Source organism: Entelurus aequoreus, linkage group LG03 (genome assembly GCF_033978785.1).
Source record: "Entelurus aequoreus isolate RoL-2023_Sb linkage group LG03, RoL_Eaeq_v1.1, whole genome shotgun sequence".
Taxonomy (NCBI): domain Eukaryota; kingdom Metazoa; phylum Chordata; class Actinopteri; order Syngnathiformes; family Syngnathidae; genus Entelurus; species Entelurus aequoreus.
This window is the reverse complement of record NC_084733.1, coordinates 11,590,150-11,612,216: the sequence shown is the minus strand read 5'-3', so window position 1 is coordinate 11,612,216 and position 22,067 is coordinate 11,590,150. Positions and strand designations below refer to the sequence as shown.

Here is a 22,067-nt window from a genome sequence, read left to right as displayed (position 1 = left end):
AAGCCACAACAACATCCTCGGTACAGAGCCCACATAAGGGCAAGGAAAACTCACCCCAGTGGGACGTCGATGTGAATGACTATGAGAAACCTTGGAGCGTGTTTAGACAGCCGGCCAGCTCTAGGAAGAGTCCTGGTGGTTCCAAGCTTCTTCCATATACAGATGATGGAAGCTACTGTGCTCATTCGGACCTTTAAGGCAGCAGATATTTTCCTGTACTCTTCCCCAGATTTGTGCTTCGAGAAAATCCTCAGAGGTCTGCAGACAATTCCTTCGACTTCATGCTTGGTTTGTGCTCTGTCATGTGTCAGACCTTTACAAATAGACAGGTGTGTACTTTTCCAAATCATGTCCAACCAATTGAATTTACCACAGGTGGACTCCAATTAAGCTGCCTGAACATCTCAAAGATGATCAGTTGAAGGAAGAAGATGCCCCTGAATTCACTTTTGAGCTTCATGGCAAAGGTGGCAAATATTGATGTACATTTGATTTCTAAGTAGATTTTTTTAATGAATGTTTTAAATACATTTACAAACAATTCTACGACAAAATTATACATTGTCATTACGAGGTTTTGTGTGTAGAATTTTGAGGACAACAATGATTTTATTCTGTTTTGGAGTAAGGCTGTAACTAGGGATGTCCGATAAATGCGTTAAAATGTAATATCGGAAATTATCGGTATCTGTTTTTTTATTATCTGTATCGGGTTTTTTTTATTTTTTTTTATTTTTTAAATTAAATCAACATAAAAAACACAAGATACACTTACAATTAGTGCACCAACCCAAAAAACCTCCCTCCCCCCATTTCTTTCTGTTATCAATATTCTGGTTCCTACATTATATATCAATATATATCAATACAGTCTGCAAGGGATACAGTCTGTAAGCACACATGATTGTGCGTGCTGCTGGTCCACTAATAGTACTAACCTTTAACAGTTAATTTTACTCATTTTCATTAATTACTAGTTTCTATGTAACTGTTTTTATATTGTTTTACTTTCTTTTTTATTCAAGAAAATGTTTTTAATTTAGTTATCTTATTTTATTATTTTTTTTAAAAAGTACCTTATCTTCACCATACATGGTTGTCCAAATTAGGCATAATAATGTGTTAATTCCACGACTGCATATATCGGTTGATATCGGTAATTAAAGAGTTGGACGATATCGGAATATCGGATATCGGAATATCGGATATCGGCAAAAAGCCATTATCGGACATCCCTAGCTGTAACATAACAAAAAGTGAAGCGCTATAAATACTTTCCGGATGCACTGTACTACAGAACTTGGGAGGATTGATCACTTTCTATTCTGCTTTTTTGCACACACACACACAAACACACAGACAGATAGGTGCTGTTGAATTAGCAGAAGAGCTGTCTATTGAGCTTAACAGCTGGGATGATGACCCCGCTGACCAATGAGGGTACAGATTAGGGCTACAGTTGGACTCAGTCATTGTTTTGGTGTACTTACAGTCCATCTCTGAGCGCGTCCTCTCTGCTCGAGCTTTCTTGTTGGTGGAGCGGATGGTGTGTCTGACCGCAATGGCGGGCTGAAAGTGAGAGAACATACAATAATAATTTTAAAATATTTCTTAGGCTTGCAGCGTCCAAAGTGCCCGGGGGACATTTTCTGCCTCCAGCTCCTTTTTTATTAGACCTCAGCATATAGTAAAACATTATACTTCTGAAATATATCATTAGTAGCAATGTCAAAATGAACATGTAAACGTGAATTAAGCATTAAACATTTTAACACAATCTCTTGAAACGTCTCTGGCAACACATTTTGGGAAGCATGTGTCCTCCTGTTTCACTCCTTAATGTTACGTTGCCGTATGTAATAGGTTATATTCAGTCACGTGACTTCTGAAAGAAAGTAAACGAAGTGGTGGGCCACCAAACCAACATGTGTACTGTGCCGCAAACGGTGTGCACGTTTCATTCATTCAGTGTCCCCCTGGCAGCCTCTTTGTGTTTGCTTGTATTAAGGAGATTGAGAAGCAGGCTTCGTACCACAACACATTTTTAAATTTTTAATTGTGATGAGACTGGACTTTTCTGGAAAAATATGCCAAAGCGGACTTACTTCACAACGGAGGAAAAGACACTAGCTGTCTTTCAGAGGCGTCTCTTCCAAGAGCACACACACACAGCTCCTTCCCCTTCTTTTTACCCCTCTCTGCGCCTTTTTCTCCTCTCGTCAGCTGCTATTTGTCGATGAAAATGTTAAGTGAATTTTATTGTTTTAAATGTTTATTATTGTGGCAATATGTGTGATAAAATTTAAGATTTTTGGGAGTCCCGTTCGTTTGTGAGGGCACCAAAGGGACATTTGTAGGGTTGGGTATCGTTTGAATTCGAACGATTCCGATTCCGGTTCTTTATTCCGATTCCTGGCGATTCTCGATTCCGATTCTTTTAAGAGGCAGGGTCAAAAAAAAGTTTAGGATATTTTAAATGAGCTAGCTAACCTACAGTCTTTCTGAATGAAATAGTCTGACATTCTCCATCAATTTTAATTCTATTAACTTTTTATGAACTTTACTATAAATTCCTCACAGGGCTGTTTTCAACTAGAATATAAATATCAAATCTATGAACTTGAATATAAATATTATAAATTATGAATACATTTTCCCAGGGGTACACTTTCCTCAAGAGAGCTTTATTTTTGAAAACCTCACGAAAACACATTTACACATAAGTGTATGATGCTGCAGGAAAGAGCACATCGCGGAGCCTGGCTAGCAGGTTGTAAATTGTCTATGAAAAAATACGCGGGCTAATTTGTTAGCTGCCTCAACGTTGGCGCAAAACACATTATTTATTGCATATATATTGTTTTACTTACCGGATTCGGACTGCAGTGCAGTCACCGAGGTGCCAGGCTGGGCGTCGAAGCCAGAGGAAGAGGCAGAGGAGGACAGTTGGCGCAGCGCGTCGAAGACGGGACACGCATTTATATGTACTCCAGGAACTCGGAGGTGCTTCATCATGTTCGACGTGCACCCTCCTAAGCACGAAATAGTCCTGTCGCGCGTGTTACATTTCGCAGATATTTCATTTTTTTTAGTAAAGCAAAGCCACACTTTCGACCGCCGACACCCGCTATCCATGCTTGACTGACTCGCTCGGCTACATAGGCTCGGCTATGCTAACACTTCCGGCGGTGGGCGCTTCTTCGTTGGTGTTCAGCGGCTTCTTCTTCCCGTCGGCGGACTTATTCTTTTTTTCCGGTCGGCGGACTGGGTATCGAAACTAGGAATCGAAATTTAAACTTTTGAACGGGTCCGGGAGAATCGGAAAGTTAGTCCCGGTTCCAATCGATACTCGATACCCAACCCTATTTGTGTGTGCAAGTGGCGTGTTGGCAGAGCAGCGCATACAGGACAGTTGGGCTTGTTGTTGTTGTTTTGGCTTGTTAATAGAGCTTGTTGACCCAGCATCGCCTTGTTATGTTTGTTTGATGAACAATACTGTGTAGCACTTTATATTGTGTACAACCTTTTATTAAAATATAGATTTTTGTCAATGTAGGAACCCATGATTCATATTTACATTCTTTCTTATGGAGAAATTTGCTTCACTATACAAACTTTTCGATTACCAACTCTTCAAAGAACCAATTAAGGTTGTAAATCGAGGTTTCACTGTATATGGAACTAGTGAAACAACACCGCTTTTTGAAAACACACAGCTCATTAGCATTAAAGCTACGACTTAATCAAAGCACTTTAAAAATGTCTAAATTCAAGAACATGGAACTTCAATATTTGTATGTAAATTACGCGGCGGGAGGTTTACCTCGAGGTCGTCATCGTCCACCTCGCTGAAAAGCTGGTGGCTGTCTGGGTTGTTCATCTTGTCCATGAGGTCGACGGCCAGTCTCCTTGTTAAACCCGTCTGCCCCACAAACACGTGCTGTGGGGAGCAACACACAACCACAAGTTATAACACACAGAGTGTAGAATTTAGCATCATAAAAAAAATAATTGTAATTGAATCACTGTGAGGAGCTTTTCTGCTGTGGGCCTCTTCTTGGGGTTCTTATTCAGAGACACTTTGACAAAGTTATGGAAGGTCGCAGACCTGAGTATTGGATTAGAATCGGTCACAACATTCTCTTCGGTAAGGCGATGTCACACTCTGATGGGTGCGACCACTCACCATTTGTTTTTGTCTTTTAGCTTGGGAGGCTGGAAGCTGCTCTTTGACATCAAAAACAAGGCCCTAAAAACACAAGGTTGTCATTTAATATGCAATTTTCACCTGAACGTTACACTCATTTGCATGTCATAATTCAAAATGTTCTCTTAATTGTACTAATTTAACTTTGAACGGAAACTGCACTTTTTTTTTTATTCTGCCCATCATTCACAACATATGTAAGACAAGAACGCAAATGTTTTTTTATTTATGCATTCTAAATCGTAAAATATGGCGAGTACAAGGTGGCTAACAATGCAGCTAATGGGAATACACTATTCCGTCCATACATTAACATGCTAAAGGAGAACAGCCAGCATACTTCTAAGATGGTTTCAAGTAACAAAATCCGTGATTTTAAGAGTCAAACGTTCATAACTAGCTTAAATGCTAATATAAAAACGTTAGCATGCTAAACTGGGAATTTTCTCGAAAAATAAAATAGGTACGTTTGATGTCCTGAGTAATTGGAATGTTTTGATGGTGGAATGGTTGGAATTACCAAAACAATGCGGACAATGAAACCAAAAGAAAAAAGGGTGGAACTAGGGCTTTGGGTAAAACATTTGGAATTTGAAAATTTGCCAGTTTCAATTACAAGGATGAGTTGAAAGCGTTGAAGTTGGAATGGTTTGAATAATTTTAAAAAATGCAGAAATTAAGGAAGTTTAAAAAAAAAAAATCACGAGAAACTGGAAATTGTGGGACATTAGGGAATACTTCACAAAATTGTTGAAGAAGTCCCAACGATTCCTGATTGGGCTGAACATTTTGAAATTAAAACGGTGTGTATTGAATGAACATGGTGATTGTGTGAATTTTTGAAGCATTCACACATTTATAAATCATGCCTCTCACCTGAATAGTAGAACGTTGTAACCAAAAACTGACAAGTTGGTCAACTTTGACATTCAACTTATACACGGAGTTGGCGAGAAAGGCACAAAAAGACGCTGGTTTGTACAAAAAAATGTAATCTTTCGTTAGGATTAGGATTAATTCTTCACCAGACGGGAAGCTACGGACACGCCATTAGTCGACATCCCAGTGAGAGCAGACAATGTACAGTAAGTGATTTTTTTTGTTTTGTTTGTAGTTTGTATTTCTTGTTCAGCACTTGGCAATAGTGCTACATGATGCTTAGTGTTTGTTGTTGAAAGGAAAAGCGAATGTTGTGATGTGCCGCCATATGCCTAAAATGAGCAAAATAGGTAAACAATATATGTTATGAATGTGCTTGTTACTACATTATATATTTATGCATGTATATAAAACAATGATGGAGGCTTTTGGATGTTTTTAGTGCATCTTTATATGTATATTATAGCGTCCCGGAAGAGTTAGTGCTGCAAGGGGTTCTGGGTATTTGTGCTGTTGTGTTTATGTTGTGTTACGGTGCGGATGTTCTCCCGAAATGTGTTTGTCATTCTTGTTTGGTGTGGGTTCACAGTGTGGCGCATATTTGTAACAGTGTTAAAGTTGTTTATACGGCCACCCTCAGTGTGACCTGTATGGGTGTTGACCAAGTATGCATTGCATTCGCTTGTGTGTGGGAAAAAACGTAGATATTGTTTGATTGGGCCGGCGCGCAAAGGCAGTGCCTTTAAGGTTTATTGGTGCTCTGTACTTCTCCCTACGTCCGTGTACCACTCCGTACAGCGGTGTTTTAGTCATATATTTTACTTTTTGAAGCAGATACCGATAATTTTTCGATATTACATTTTAAAGCATTTATCGGCTCATCGGCAGTCCGACATTATCGGACATCTCTACTTTTTTGTTAAGTGCATAACTCCACATGTGTTCATTCATAGTTTTGATGCCTTCAGTGACAATGTAATTAGTCATGAAATACAGAAAACCCATTGAATGAGAAGATGTGTCCAAACTTTTGACCTGTACTGTATGTTTTTGTTGTACATAAGGATTGGGAATGTTAAGACAACATTCCAGAAAAGGTGCAGTTCCCTTTTAGTACTGTTTTACGTAATTACTCAAAGGGTCAGTGAAGTTGCAGTAAATGCTCATGTATGCGCTGTCAGAGGGAAGCCTGCTGCGTTACCTCATGGGGTGCAGGTCAAACATAGGCGGCTGTAACTCGGCCAGCTCGATGGACGTGATGCCCACAGCCCAGATGTCACACAGCTGGTTGTAGCCGCCATTTTTCTCCACTGCTGCCACTTCTGGAGCCATCCTGCACAAAATAGCATCATAGACTTAGACAAACTTTATTGATCCACAAGGAAAATTGTTCCACACAGTAGCTCAGTTACAAAGGAGGGAAAGGGCAATGCAGGTATAAAATAGACTAAAAGCAATATAAAATAACATATATACGTAATATTTACATAATGTATGTACAGTATAGGATATATACTGATATATTATATGTTTATATCATATATACAATATATAACAATGACCATGTACAATATTACAGTATATGTAACAGCTGCAGCATACACTAGAGTAAATCCAGCAGAAAATAGACATTATAAACAAAGATAAGTAGCAAACATAGAAGGTGTCAGGTAATAGACAAATATCATCTATTGCTGTATGGCGAGTGACAGCTGGATGGAGTGTGCAATGAAGGAGTTCTTGAATCGAACACTGTGGGAACGAAGCTGAAGGAGTCTGTTGGAGTATGAACTCTGCTGTCCCTTAATTGTCAGGTGGAGTGGGTGGGCAGGATTGTCCATGATGGCCAGCAGTTTGTCCAGTGTCCTCCTGTCCCTCACTGACACAAACGCCTCCAACTGCGTGCCAATAGTTTGGCCAGCTTTCCGGGTCAGTTTGTCAATCCAGTTTAAGTCCCTTTTGCTGGTGCTGCTGCCCCAACCAACCACTGCAAAGTACAGTGCACTGGCCACAACAGACTGATAAAAGATCTCCAACAGCTTGCTGCACACATTAAAGGACCTAAGCTTCCTCAGGAAAAAAGAGTCTGTTCATGCCCTTCTTGGAAACAGCTTTGCAGTTGTCCTTCCAGTCCAGTCTGCTGTTCAAGTGGACTCCCAGGTACTTGTACTGCCCCACTACTGCCACCTCGCGGCCCTGGATCTTGATGGGCTACACCGGGGTCATTCTCATCCTGAAGTCGATAACCAGCTCCTTGGTCTTGTCCACATTAAGGAGCAGATGGTTCGCCTGAGACCACTCCACGGAGGACAACTAAACATGGCGCCACGACCTACTTCACAAAGCCTTGTTTGAGATGGCGACGTACTCACCAGTAAGGCGTCCCGATAAAAGACTTCCTCTTGGCGATGGTGGCTGTTATTTTTGCCGCTACGCCAAAATCAGCTGCATCAGACACATGGGGAGCAAAGTTTTGAGATTATGGAAAAGGACTTTCAGGTTTAGTAAAAAGGCCGAGGCATGAAGATGTGCAAGAGACTTACCTAATTTCACGTCTCCGTCATTTGTGAAAAGTATGTTGGCTCCCTGCAAGCGCACACACGCAGTTATTTCCTGATAAGGCTGACTAATTACACTTTGCAAACAATTTGAAGAAACATGTCGCAGAAGTGATCTTAACGCTGCTTTACGACAATGTTTCTGTTGGCGGCCTCCTCCGATGGCATCCTGCAGCTAATACTAGAGGAAACAGGAAGTGCTCGCCGCGTAGAGCCCAGCAAAGATAATAGGTGCGGCCCTGACCCGCCTAGGATAACACACCGGGCCGGGGGGCCAGCCCTGGGATAGCGGGGTCAACGCGAGCACAGCCGTGATGCAGTGTGGGACATATGTGCTTGATTTACATCAAACCTTTGGGAAGACGTCAGGGCCAGCAGAGGTTTGGCCCTCATTGTCGTGAGGTAAAGGCACCGGCGCCGCAGTCACATGTGGTAACAAACACTGTGCAGAAGTGGACAAAGAACCTTGCCGACCCGTACACCCAAGCCATTATTTATATTGTCATTTATAGTAGGTTAGTTTTTAAAGTGAGCCAGTGTCAGAAGTCGTAGGCCTGCGTGAGACAGTAGGTGTGTTTGTATGAGAGACAGTATGTGTGTGTCTGTCTGTAAGAGTGTTTGTGTCCATTTCTTCTTGAGCTGTTTAAAAAAAGAAAGCAAACAAATTGTCCAATATACACTATATTGCCCGGTGCTGACACTATACTGTCAGCAGTGTTGGGACTAACGCGTTACAAAGTAACAAAGTAAATGTAACGCCTTTAGTTTCGGCGGTAACTAGTAATCTAACGCGTTATTTTTTATATTCAGTAACTCATGCGTTACTGCATTATTTTACGTTATTTTTTATGTAGTATCGGTTAGAAACAGAAAATCTGAGTGTGTTTTATTGGAGCACTGCGGTGTCGTCCTTCTGATTCTTCTTGTGTCACAAGCCGGAGAAGAGAGACGCGCGCTCTGTGTGTGTCTGGGTGAGGGTGTGGGTTTGGGGAGGGAGAGGAAGGGGGGGGGGGGGGCGTGTCTGATCATGGCGGAGCTGGACTCGAGTTTGTTAACATGTAGATAATAGATATTCTCACTACTTTTCTTTTGTCGAGCACAAAGAAAATAACATTTTAGTTAAATGTAAGTTGTGTCTTGGATCAAAGATCCCATCTACTGCCCAAAACAGCAATTCAAATCTGCTGAAACAGCTACAAAAGCAACATGCTTCGCTGAAGCTAGTAAAGAGAGACACAGACTCCGATGCCACTTCCCCTCCACCACCACCACTTAAGGATTAACTCTGCCTCTGCTCATCATTCAGCACTGAAGGTATCACATCACTCTAAATGTATAGACTATAACGTTCACAAACATAAAGAGGGATCCTAGTGGGCCAGGCCAATCTTTCCTTTTCTCTAAACTAAAACTGGGGAAATGCGTAGAGTGTTCTGGGCTTCAGACATGATTTTGTTTCAGAAATCCTTGAGAAAAAAACGCCTGGTTAGGCTTTGTGTATGTAGTGTGTGCCTTCCTTGCTTTACAGCTATGTTGTTATTATGCTGTTTGTTACTTATGTATGAAGTGAAGTGAAGTGAATTATATTTATATAGCGCTTTTCTCTAGTGACTCAAAGCGCTTTACATAGTGAAACCCAATATCTAAGTTACATTTAAACCAGTGTGGGTGGCACTGGGAGCAGGTGGGTAAAGTGTCTTGCCCAAAGACACAACGGCAGCGACTAGGACGGCGGAAGCGGGGATCGAACCTGCAACCCTCAAATTGCTGGCACGGCCGCTCTACCAACCGAGCTATACCGCCCACATTATATGTTATGTTGCAGCTATTTAAAATAGTTTTGTCAATTTGTTCTGGCCTGAAATAAATTGGCCCTTTGAAACATATCTTTGTCTTTGTGTGTTGTATGTAGACCACATTGCTTAGCAGAGTTCAGTGATGCAAACGCATGTCAATTTGATCAACAGATTGTATTATTCTCCAGTGCAATAACAGTACTGAAATGAAGGCTAAAAGGGCATTAATGGGAGCTTTAAAAAAAAAGAAGTAACTAAATAGTTACTTTTCACAGTAACGCATTACTTTTTGGTGTAAGTAACTGAGTTACTTTTGAAATAAAGTAACTAGTAACTGTAACTAGTTACTGGTTTTCAGTAACTAACCCAACACTGATTGTCAGCACCGGGCCTGTCCTTGCTTTTTTTTTTATGGACAAAAATTCAGTTATTTAGTTTTTTGTAACTGCCTAATGAGCAGCACAGTTACAGTATAAATAAATATTTATGAATAAATTAGTCATCTGTGTTAGTTGGCATATGCCTAAAAATATCTTAAACTGAAATCTAAAAGCAGATGGCTAAATTAGAGCCACTGAATAGGATTATGGTTCATAATTTGATTAGTCGACTAATCAAGATGATCAATGACTGGTTCAATATAAAAATAGTCAGTTGCAACACAAATGCTGAAAATTGGTACCGTTGAGTACTGGTTTTGATTCCCAGGTACCGTAAATTGGTACTGTAACATTCAAGAAACGTACCCAATACCATGCTTAATACTACCAAAGCCAACCTTATCTCGCCATTAGGTGAGGTAAAAAAAATGGTTTTGCGTTGACACTGTATACAAGTTGGCTAAGCGTTCTGAAAACGTGGCCCGTGGAACAATGTCATACCTTGATGTCTCGGTGCATCTTCCCCTTGCTGTGCAGGTATTCCAAACCCTGCAACGGATATCAAGTCAGTAATCGTTCAAAATGGATTCGAAAAGGTTTGAAACGGGCTTTTACCTGTAAGGTCTCCCGGCTGACGTACGCAATCTGCGTCTCTGACAAAGGACCCGTCACTGCAACAGGCAGCAGATCATCGTGTGAGTGCTGGGATGTGATACCTACATGTGATTTTACACATCAAATCTGATGTTCACCGTGATAAATGTCCTGCAGGGATCCTCCGCCGCAGTACTCCATGCATATCCAAAGCTTCTCTCGGCTGAAAAGAGCAGAGAAATTTGTTTTGAGTTTGTGAAGCCCTTTGAGACACGCGTGATTAAGGGCCAAGTAAATACATTTTAATTGACGATTGATAACCCAGCTGGATACACCATATCACAGATCACATACCGTATTTCCTTGAATTGGCGCAGGGAATATAGTATTCGCACGTCTAGAATTACTGCCGGGTCAAACTCGTTTCTCAAAATAATTAACGCATGCTTGGCCTTATCGCCGGTTTATTATTGAAGCTGGATCAAATTCGTTTCGCAAAATATTAATTTTATTATCGCATGTCTATAATTTTCGCCGGGTCAAACTCGTTTCGCAAAATATTTAGCATATGGCTAGAACTTCCACCGGGTCAAATTCGTTACGTCACGAGTGACGCATCTGTCCTCATTTTCAAAATGGAGGAAGAGCTTTCAGTAGTTTACAATCGCACAAAGGAAAAAAGATAAAGAGCTTTTCAGTAGGATTTAAGGTCCAAGCTATTGAATACCGGTACAGTATGCTAAAGAGAACAGTAAGCAGCTATGTTTTATTAATATACCGTAGCTGCGTGTGTGAAATACTGTATAAGTCATTAAATGACTCCCGCCTCCTGGTGGTAGAGGGCGCTGCCGCGCTAGTGATCCTTCTTGCGACTTCCTGTACTGCAGAAGAAGTGAACACACGCAGCAAGAGATTTATTTTGTCCCTCTGTCTGAACTTTTAACATGGAGGATTACATACCGGTATCTAAAATAAAACAGTTTTCTAAACTGGACTTTCAATCGAAGCAGGAGGTAATAATTAAAGGAATATCTCCATCGAAACAGAGACTTTTAAAACTGAAGAAAGAAAATAAGGAAGACTTCTATAAACAAGTTATCGATGCTTTTGGTCAGAAGGAGCTGCAAATGGACTCCATTTATAAGTACAGGTAAGACCATAATAACGTTTTTTTTAATTAAATGTGCTTTTCATGATGGTATGCTTACATCACACTCAAAGCGCACGCCTAAATTTTATGGATTCCTTTTGGTAAACGCCGGAGTGAGAAGAGGTTTTAAAATAATTACCGCATGCACGGCCATCCCGCCGGTTTCCGGTAAACGCAGGTGTGACAGGAGGTTTTAAATTAATTAACGCCCCTGCGGCTATTCAAGGAAATACGGTATATACAAATACATTTTGAGTCTATACAATATGGGATGAGTAAAACGCTTGCAAGCACGGGTAGAAACTCCACACAGATGTTCCATTTGCAGATGTACTTCACCGTGCGTCAACATGCAACAGTGTTTCCCACACATTAATTTATTTGTGGCGGCCCGCCACGAAAGTATTACGTCCGCCACAAATAAAAAAAATATATATATTTTTTTTAACTTTTTTTTTTTGTCCTGTCCAGCTTCTTAGGCAAATCATATAGTTGATGTAGATGCCCATACAGGCTGTTCAGATTTACTTTACAAAAGAGAAGTGTAGGATACTTCTCTTGTTGCCTTATTTGTATTTGACCACTACTGTTTTCTGTTTATTTGTTACTGACTGTGGCAGGACACCTCTGCCTCTGTTTCACTTTATGTTGCTGGTAAATAATATGGTTGTAGTAGTAGGCTAAAGTTAAACTATTTAGTATGCACTAATTAAAGGGGCAGAGCTTTAAGAGACATTTTAGCTTTTATATTTTATAAGATATATTTTTTGTAAGAACCACAATTAATAAATATATTTCAGTGAATAACTTATTGTTCAAATCTGTATATAAATATGTACATAAAGTGTTGTAATTATATTGTAAAATGGATGGATGGATGGATGGATGGACGTTTAAAACAAAACTGTTATTATTAATTAGTAAGTATACATTTTTTGAGCCTTTTTACAGAAAATCATATCATTGTAGTACATTATGCAAATTACTCGATGATGTCATGGTGACCACGCCCCCACCGCCACAGGTATCTTGGCAGTTTATGGGAAACAATGTACAAGTATTTCATTGCGGGAATGTGACTGTGTTAACTGATGGTGTGGAGTGGTAGAGAAATAGTTCACACTGTGGGGGGGCGTGGCCTGCGGGGTTGAGGTGTGTGTGTGGGGGGGTGTATATTGTAGCGTACCAGAAGAGTTAGTGCTGCAAGGGGTTCTGGGTATTTGTTCTGTTGTGTTTATGTTGTGTTACAGTGCGGATGTTCTCCCGAAATGTGTTTGTCATTCTTGTTTGGTGTGGGTTCACAGTGTGGCGCATATTTATAACAATGTTAAAGTTGTTTATACGGCCACCCTCAGTGTGACCTGTATGGCTGTTGATCAATTTTGCCTTGCATTCACTTATGTGTGTGTAGAAACCGCATATATTATGTGACTGGGCCGGCACGATGTTTGTATGGAGGAAAAGGGGACGTGACGACAGGTTGTAGAGGACGCTAAAGGCAGTGCCTTTAAGGCACGCCCCCAATAATGTTGTCCGGGTGGAAATCGGTGGAATGATTGCCACGGGAGATTTTCGGGAGGGGCACTGAAATTCGGGAGTCTCCCGGGAAAATCGGGAGGTTGAAACCGATACCGATAATTTCCTATATTACATTTTAAAGGCCTACTGAAACCCACTACTACCGACCACGCAGTCTGATAGTTTATATATCAATGATGAAATCTTAACATTATAACACATGCCAATACGGCCGGGTTAACTTATAAAGTGACATTTTAAATTTGCCGCTAAACTTCCGGTTCGAAACGCCTCTGAGGATGACGTATGCGTGTGACGTAGCCCGACGAACACGGGTATGCCTTCCACATTGAAGCCGATACGAAAAAGCTCTGTTTTCATTTCATAATTCCACAGTATTCTGGACATCTGTGTTCGTGAATCTGTTTCAATCATGTTCATTGCATTATGGAGAAGGAAGCCGAGCAAGCAAAGAAGAAAGTTGTCGGTGCGAAATGGACGTATTTTTCGAACGTAGTCAGCCACAACAGTACACAGCCGGCGCTTCTTTGTTTACATTCCCGAAAGATGCAGTCAAGATGGAAGAACTCGGATAACAGAGACTCTAACCAGGAGGACTTTTGATTTGGATACACAGACGCCTGTAGAGAACTGGGACAACACAGACTCTTACCAGGATTACTTTGATTTGGATGACAAAGACGCAGACGTGCTACTGTGAGTATGCAGCTTTGGCTTTTTTTTGCGTATGTACGTAACTTTTTTTAAATATATAAGCTTTATGAACCTTGGGTTAGGTGAACGGTCTTTTGGGCTGAGTGATTGTGTGTGTTGATCATGTGTTTGAATTGTATTGGCGTGTTCTATGGAGCTAGGAGCTAGCAGAGGAGCTAGGAGCTAGCATAACACGTACCGTACCGTACGTGCGCGTCACGTACGTAACTTTTTTAAAATATATAAGCTTTATGAACCTTGGGTTAGGTGAACGGTCTTTTGGGCTGAGTGATTGTGTGTGTTGATCGGGTGTTTGAATTGTATTGGCGTGTTCTATGGAGCTAGGAGCTAGCAGAGGAGCTAGGAGCTAGCATAACAAACACGCAGGTGTTATTATGCAGGATTAATTTGTGGCATATTAAATATAAGCCTGGTTGTGTTGTGGCTAATAGAGTATATATATGTCTTGTGTTTATTTACTGTTGTAGTCATTCCCAGCTGAATATCAGGTACCGTGAGTATGCAGCCTTGGCTGCTAAACATTCGATAACTTGACCGTATGTGCGCGTCACGTACGTAACTTTTAAAAAATATATAAGCTTTATGAACCTTGGGTTAGGTAAACGGTCTTTTGGGCTGAGTGATTGTGTGTGTTGATCAGGTGTTTGAATTGTATTGGCGTGTTCTATGGAGCTAGGAGCTAGCAGAGGAGCTAGGAGCTAGCATAACAAACACGCAGGTGTTTTTATGCAGGATTAATTTGTGGCATATTAAATATAAGCCTGGTTGTGTTGTGGCTAATAGAGTATATATATGTCTTGTGTTTATTTACTGTTGTAGTCATTCCCAGCTGAATATCAGGTCACCCCCGGCTCTCACAGCATCTTCCCTATCTGAATAGCTTCAACTCCCCACTAGTCCTTCACTTGCACTTTACTCATCCACAAATCTTTCATCCTCGCTCAAATTAATGGGGAAATTGTCGCTTTCTCGGTCCGAATCTCTCTCACTTCATGCGGCCATCATTGTAAACAATAGGGAACTTTGCGTATATGTTCAACTGACTACGTCACGCTACTTCCGGTAGGTGCAAGCCTTTTTTTTATCAGATACCAAAAGTTGCAATCTTTATCGTCGTTGTTCTATACTAAATCCTTTCAGCAAAAATATGGCAATATCGCGAAATGATCAAGTATGACACATAGAATAGATCTGCTATCCCCGTTTAAATAAAAAAAATTCATTTCAGTAGGCCTTTAAAGCATTTATCGGCCGATAATATCGGCAGGCCGATATTATTGGACATCTCTAAAAAGAAGGTACTTTTTTTTTTCTTAATAAATAAATATTCTTCCTTAGAATTTAACTAAATAAATCATGTGGAAATTACACAATAATGTAATATTTAGTAACAAGTGATATTAACTTATGACATGCAAAGTGAGATATGTCAAGCCTTTATTTGTTACAATTCTGATGATTGTGGCTTACACTTTATGAAAACATTGAATTAAAAATCTCAGAAAATGTGGGTTTTCAAAAAGTGTAAGGCAAGATCATCCAAATGATAATAAAGGCTTGACATATGTCACTTTGCATGTAGTGAGTTAATATCACATATTAGTTTCACATTTGAAGTTAATTGCTGACATGAATGGACTTGCACACGATATTTGCGAGTTTCACCTGTATAATATAATGACTGACATAAAAATCTGGTGGGAGGAAAACATGCTACATTTCTCTGACTACAAAAAACAATCACCTACCGAAAATTAGGAGTGTCTACTGTAGTAGGTAGACCACAAACTTAGTCAATGCTCGGTGATATTTGTCTAGCGGCAGACGTGAACCGGGGCGGGAACTACCCGCCTTGGAGCCAGTCAGAGTATGTTTCTCTTCGTGCTCATCGAAATGAGAAGGCATTAATTTCAATTTAACAAATAGCGCTAACATGATAGGCGGTGAGTTGTATTCAGATGCCGTTATTAGTTATTGCTGCCTGGGATGAGATCGCAGAGGTCCAAAAAACGCGACTTTCATTTATAGTTATTGCATGCCGTGTGTTTAAATGTTTCATCATATTGCTCGCATGTTCTTCTCTTGATGAAATAGCAGCCTTATAACTGGATGTCAGATATTATCGGACTGCTGATATTATCGGACGATAAATGCTTTAAAATGTAATATCGGAAATTATCGGTATCGGTTTCCAAATTATTGGTATCAGTTTCAAAAAGTAAAATGTATCACTTTTTAAAACGTCACTGTGTACACGGACGTAGGGAGAAGTACAGAGCGCCAATAAACCTTAAAGGCACTGCCTTTGCTTGCCGGCCCAGTCACATAATATCTACGGCTTTCACACACACACAAGTGAATACACTGCATACTTGGTCAACAGCCATACATGTCACACTGAGGGTAGCCGTATAAACTACTTTAACACTGTTACAAATATGCGCCACACTGTGAACCCACACCAAACAAGAATGACAAACACATTTCGGGAGAACATCCGCACCGTAACACAACATAAACACAACAGAACAAATACCCAGAACCCCTTGCAGCACTAACTCTTCCGGGACGCTACAATATACACCCCCCGCAACCCCCCAACCCCGCCCACCTCAACCTCCTAATGCTCTCTCAGGGAGAGCATGTCCCAAATTCCAAGCTGCTGTTTTGAGGCATGTTAAAAAAAATAATGCACTTTGTGACTTCAATAATAAATATGGCAGTGCCATGTTGGCATTTTTTCCCAAAACTTGAGTTGATTTATTTTGGAAAACCTTGTTACATTGTTTAATGCATCCAGCGGTGCATCACAACAAAATTAGGCATAATAATGTGTTAATTCCACGACTGTACATATCGGTATGGGTTGATATCGGAATCGGTAATTAAGACTTGGACAATATCGGAATATCGGCAAAAAAGCCATTATCGGACATCTCTACTTATAACTATTACAAGTAGCGCTATTGCAATCTTTTCTTAACCGGGAAACGCCATATTGAGATCTGACGTCACTCCGCAGTACGCACGTTGCTTAGTGACGTCATGCCCACCCGGAAGAATTGGTAAGAGAATCGTTTGACAAAATGGCGATTCCAAGGAATTGATATACTTGGGGGGAAAAACGGTTTTCGATTTCCATCCCTAGTGATGGGTATGTATTTGTCTATCGTCCGTTACATTAACTTCAGACAATTCTGGTTAAACCTGCTGTAGGCTTGGAGGCAGCTTATTCACTTTCTCTCCACAAACAACCCAGGCCAGCGAGCGGCCTCGTGGTTTAGCCTGAGTCATACTTCACACGCTGTGGGGGCGGCGACTCAGCAATTAGACGTCATGTGACTTTCTGCCACTGACTCTCTTTAAAACTGCCTTCCAAAGGCAACGTATGAATCCAGATCCTGGCCGCAACACAGAAGCTGGAGCTCTGAGTGCAGTCTTACCAAAGGTAGCTCCCAAAGTAGGCCACAATGTTGTGGTGCATGCATTCCTTCACCATGAAGATTTCCTGCTGGATGATGGAAAAGTCATCGCCTGGAAAGAGAAGAAGAGAACCGGGGCATGGAAAACTATTTCGATGAGTTGTTTTTTGAGTGTATCACAAGCTGCATTTCATGAAAAACATTATTTTCAACAAAACAAACTCAAATTTTACAGAAGCGCAATCGAACAGAACAGCTTGTACTGCACTTTAAACAATGTGGCACATGTGAGCAGTGTGTCAGACAGATGCTTCCAATTGTGCAGAAACGTGCTTCTGCGATTGATTACTGCGAGGTTAGAATGTGTCCCAGCGGGACGGCTCAGGCTCTCCTGTCAACAAAGTCCATGTTAACATCGCCAGAGATTTGCAGCGTGGTAAAATGAGCTACTTTGTGCCTTAGATGTACGCACTACAGTCGGTGTGCGCCAAGAAAACATTTCTGCCTTTCCTCGTTACTTAACTAACAATCACCTGCTGTCCCCTCCTCATAGAACCCAGCACCGAACCTGGGGGGACCGTGCCTTCTCCATCTTTGCCCCCACCCTCTGGAACTCTCTCCCCCTTTCTATCCGTTCATGTCAATCCAACAATGTTCAAAAGACTATTAAAAACCCACCTTATCAAAACTGCTGCTTTTTTAATTCTTTTTCATTTTGACCATTTTTATGTTGATTTGGTTGTTTTATTATTATACTGTATGTGCTTTTATGATTATGATCATGTTTTATTTTGATTATTGTGTGAGCGTCTATAAGAGTGCTTTTTAACAGAGCTATATAAATAAAATAAATTATTATTATTATTATTATTATAGGTGCACATAACATTACGTGCTGAATTAATGATCACAATTAATGCTGATGATGAAATGAAAATATTTGGCTTTATGCAGACAGACTCAGAGCTTTTGTCTTCATCATGCTATTAAACTGAAAAAATGAAGAATAAAATCTATAAAGTGTTTGTAATGTCATGTAATCAAAATGTATAATAATGCAAGTAAACATTTAAAAGGATATACACTTTTATTTCTCATTACTATAGAATTGTTTACCATTGGACCGTAATTGGAGGGTCAATAACTTTTTGTTATCCTAAATAAACAAACAACAAAATAAAATGGACTCTCATTTCTGTAAGCAAAAAATGAGCTTAAACATTGAACATCTTAAAGTGCATTTTTTCCCATGTTGTAAAAATTAGGTCGGGTTGTCTTTTGTAATCCCCACATTCTATCTCTTTCCTCCGTGTTGATGGGCTCATATTGCCCATCAGATTTGAAGCTGAAATATTACCACAACGGGACATTTGGCTTTGTAATCATATTTGTTTCTCTTCATTTTTGTTATTTTGCAGCACTTCTCACTAGTGATTTGTGAGGATTGAGGCTCTCTGTCGTGGTTCCAAAGATTGTGAATGACTAAGAAGAGGGCTCACTCTGTTGAGTTAATTCTACTGTTAAACAACTTTTTCTCCCCGTTTCACTAAGAAAACAAACACACACAAAACCTCTGCCTCTCGCGGTCATTTATCGCACTGGTTAAAACCCTCAACGTAGATACGATGTCAATTAATCGTGCAGCCTTACCTCACCCCTTACCCCTTGCCAACATTCTGCCGTCGCAAGTTGATCTCCCTCCCCCTTGCCTCTAATCTATTAAATAGCCAACATTATAAGAATGAATCAAAGACAGAATTCTACACACTGAGTCTATTAGAGTGCTAAAACTGCCAAGAGTTAATCAACAGTCAATAATATACCAGTGTGCAGCTTTTTAAACATCACCAAATGCTTTTCTTTTTGAGGAAACATGTTGTGTTTTGTTGTTTGTTTCCTTTGAGCTATTTGAACTGTTTTGTTAAAAAATAAACAAGGATAATTGTTTTTTCTGCACTTTGCCTTTCCTTTCTATTGAATGGACAACATTTTATTAGTCATTTAAATTTTTGTAACAGCTGAATGAGCAGCACATTTACAGTATAAATAAACATTTACAAATTAATTAGTCATCTTTGTTGTTCGTAAGAACATGCCTAGAATAACTTAAGCTGCATTTTAAGTCGATGGAAAAATTAGAGCCATTAAATATGTGCACGCTTCATTATCCGATTAGTCGACTAATTGTTAAGATAATCGTTGACTCATCAACTATTCAAATAATCGTTGGTTGCAGCCCTACCTATTTCTGCCTCGAGTTCTGTATAAAACCGAGAGGGGAATGTGCGGGCCTGTGGGTGGGATGGGCGGAGGTGTTAATGACGTGCACCAGAGGCGGTTTTAGGAAAAGAAGGAATATAACGCCACCCTTACCTTAGAACGAATGTGCCGCCTTCTCTATATAAAAAAAAAGGGCCACCAATGGTAATGAGCGGCAGTAGTCTAAAAAAATGGCGAGTTTCGTTTACATTTGTGTGTGCGTGTGCCACTGCGCCCTCACATAGATTGCGCCCTGTGTGTATAAATAATCCACACTTCCATGCAAGTTCTATATTTTTGGACTTTAAGTGCATGTTGACAGCAATCCAGCAGGCCACAAACATTTGCAAGAAGCTCATTTCACGACTTGACTGAAAAAAACATCTACCGTTGCCCACAATGGTGGTTTCTCGAGGCGCCAAACTCGTGAAACCACTTCCGCTTCAGGCTGAGTGCTTCTTTTCACGTCTTAAACCGTCCGAAGCCAAGACACTTTCTATGGGTGGTTCCTGAGTGAAGAGCTCTTCAGGCGCCAGTCAGTCAACATAAGAGGTGCTTTTTGCTGTGTGTTAGCTGGAGGGTTCGACTACGCCTTCCTCCCCCTTTCTGGTGCTTGTGGCCTTCACCTCACGCCAGCATTGCGTCTGCCGGTCAAACCAGTTTGATATTGCAGAACTCCTTGACGCAGTTTACACGAGGGGAGTGACTCTGATGCAACACGGGCCGGCTGACAGACTCCTGGCTTCGGGCTTCACGACAGAGTAGACAAGTGAGCACGTGGGAGAACTGCTCGAAGGTTGAACACGTTTTGTAAAGTGCACACAACAGTTTCATGCAACACTTTGAACTGCGACATCTTTGCAATTTTTTTCACTGATGGATGAAGACCATGTATGTTGCACAGAGTCAAAAACTGCAGTTTATGATGCCCAAATTTGGATTTTTGTTAACTCCAATATTGTGTTGTAACGACACCAATATTTTGGTACCGGTTCTAAAATAATTTCGATACTTTTCTGTACTTTTCTAAATAAAGGGGCCCACAAAAAAATTGCATTGTTGGCTTTATTGTAACAAAAAAATCTTAGGGAACATTAAACATATGTTTCTTATTGCAGTTAAGTCCTTAAATAAAAAAGTGAACAACCACCAACCAACCACCGGGGACCGGTACTGGTCCGTGACGCATTTGCTACTGGGCCGCACAGAAACATTAAAGACCTACTGAAACCCACTACTACCGACCACGCAGTCTGATAGTTTATATATTAATGATGAAATCTTAACATTGCAACACATGCCACTTATAAAGTGCAATTTGAAATTTCCCGGGAAACTTCTGCTTGAAAACGTTGCGGTATGATGACGTATGCGCGTGACGTCACGAGGTCAGGGGAAGTGTTTGGACCCAATTCAAATACCTGTTTTCTTCGACAAAATTCCACAGTATTCTGGACATCTGTGTTGGTGAATCTTTTGCAATTTGTTTAATGGACAATGGAGACTGCAAATAAGAAAGTTGTAGGTGCGATCGGTGTATTAGCGGCTGGCTGTAGCAACACCAACACCAGGAGGTTGTGTTGTGTTTTGAGCAGGATAGCAGACGCACTACGGTGAGTAGAGCTTTGGCTTCCAAACATTTGATCGCTTGCCCGTACGTGCGTGTCGATATATGCATGTCACGTACGTAACTTTGGGGAAATATATGTTTCTTGCGGACTCTGATGGCGGCCGGGGTGTCTTCAAAAGCGTACAACGCCCGCCTCCGCATCTAAGTTAGCTTCCATTTTTTTATCTTCGCCAAGCTGAAAATTATTAACCGTGTATTTACATGTTCATGGTTTAATATTATTGTTGATCTTCTGTCTATCCTTCCAGTCAGGGTTTTTTTTAAATTTAGTTTCTATCTGCTATTGAGACTGATGCTATCACGTTAGCTCCGTAGCTAAGTTAGCTTCTATTTTTTTTAGCTTCGCCAAGCTGAAAATTATTAACCGTGTATTTACATGTTCATGGTTTAATAGTATTGTTGATCTTCTGTCTATCCATCCAGTCAGGGGTTTTTTAAATTTTGTTTCTATCTGCATTTGAGCCTGCTATCACGTTAGCAATGTAGCTAAGTTAGCTTCTATTTTTTTAGCTTCGCAAAGCTGAAAATTTTTAACCGTGTATTTACATGTTCAGTCACTGTGAATGTCCATTTCGCATTCTCGACTCTCATTTTCAAGAGGATATAGTATCTGAGGTGGTTTAAAATACAAATCTGTGATCCACAATAGAAAAAGGAGATAGTGTGGAATCCAATGAGCCAGCTTGTACCTAAGTTACGGTCAGAGCGAAAAAAGATACACCCCGCACTACACTCTAGTCCTTCACTCTAAAGTTCTTCATCCACGAATCTTTCATCTTCGCTCAAATTAATGGGGTAATCGTCGTTTTCTCGGTCCGAATGTCTCTCGCTCCATTGTAAACAAAGCGGAATTGTGAGGAATCCTTTGTCTTGTGACGACACGCTACTTCCGGTAGGGGCAAGGGTTGTTTTTATCAGATACCAAAAGTTCTGATCTTT

The 22,067-nt window shown here is 40.5% G+C and overlaps 1 protein-coding gene across 12 annotated transcripts in view; it reads right to left on the bottom strand.

The window, feature by feature from the left end:
* map4k5 (mitogen-activated protein kinase kinase kinase kinase 5) overlaps positions 1 to 22,067 on the bottom strand; it is an 80,729-nt gene that overhangs the window by 27,065 nt on the left and 31,597 nt on the right. For all 12 annotated transcript variants that reach the window (XM_062041202.1, XM_062041203.1, XM_062041201.1 and 9 more), the window contains exons 4-14: positions 17,261 to 17,351; positions 10,573 to 10,637; positions 10,436 to 10,491; positions 10,322 to 10,369; positions 7,630 to 7,672; positions 7,459 to 7,531; positions 6,288 to 6,419; positions 4,187 to 4,249; positions 4,027 to 4,108; positions 3,824 to 3,940; positions 1,491 to 1,569 (exon numbers count right to left, since the gene is read on the bottom strand). In XM_062041202.1, coding sequence (XP_061897186.1) covers positions 1,491 to 1,569; positions 3,824 to 3,940; positions 4,027 to 4,108; positions 4,187 to 4,249; positions 6,288 to 6,419; positions 7,459 to 7,531; positions 7,630 to 7,672; positions 10,322 to 10,369; positions 10,436 to 10,491; positions 10,573 to 10,637; positions 17,261 to 17,351 — 849 coding nt within the window. The remainder of the gene's footprint in view (positions 1 to 1,490; positions 1,570 to 3,823; positions 3,941 to 4,026; positions 4,109 to 4,186; positions 4,250 to 6,287; positions 6,420 to 7,458; positions 7,532 to 7,629; positions 7,673 to 10,321; positions 10,370 to 10,435; positions 10,492 to 10,572; positions 10,638 to 17,260; positions 17,352 to 22,067) is intronic.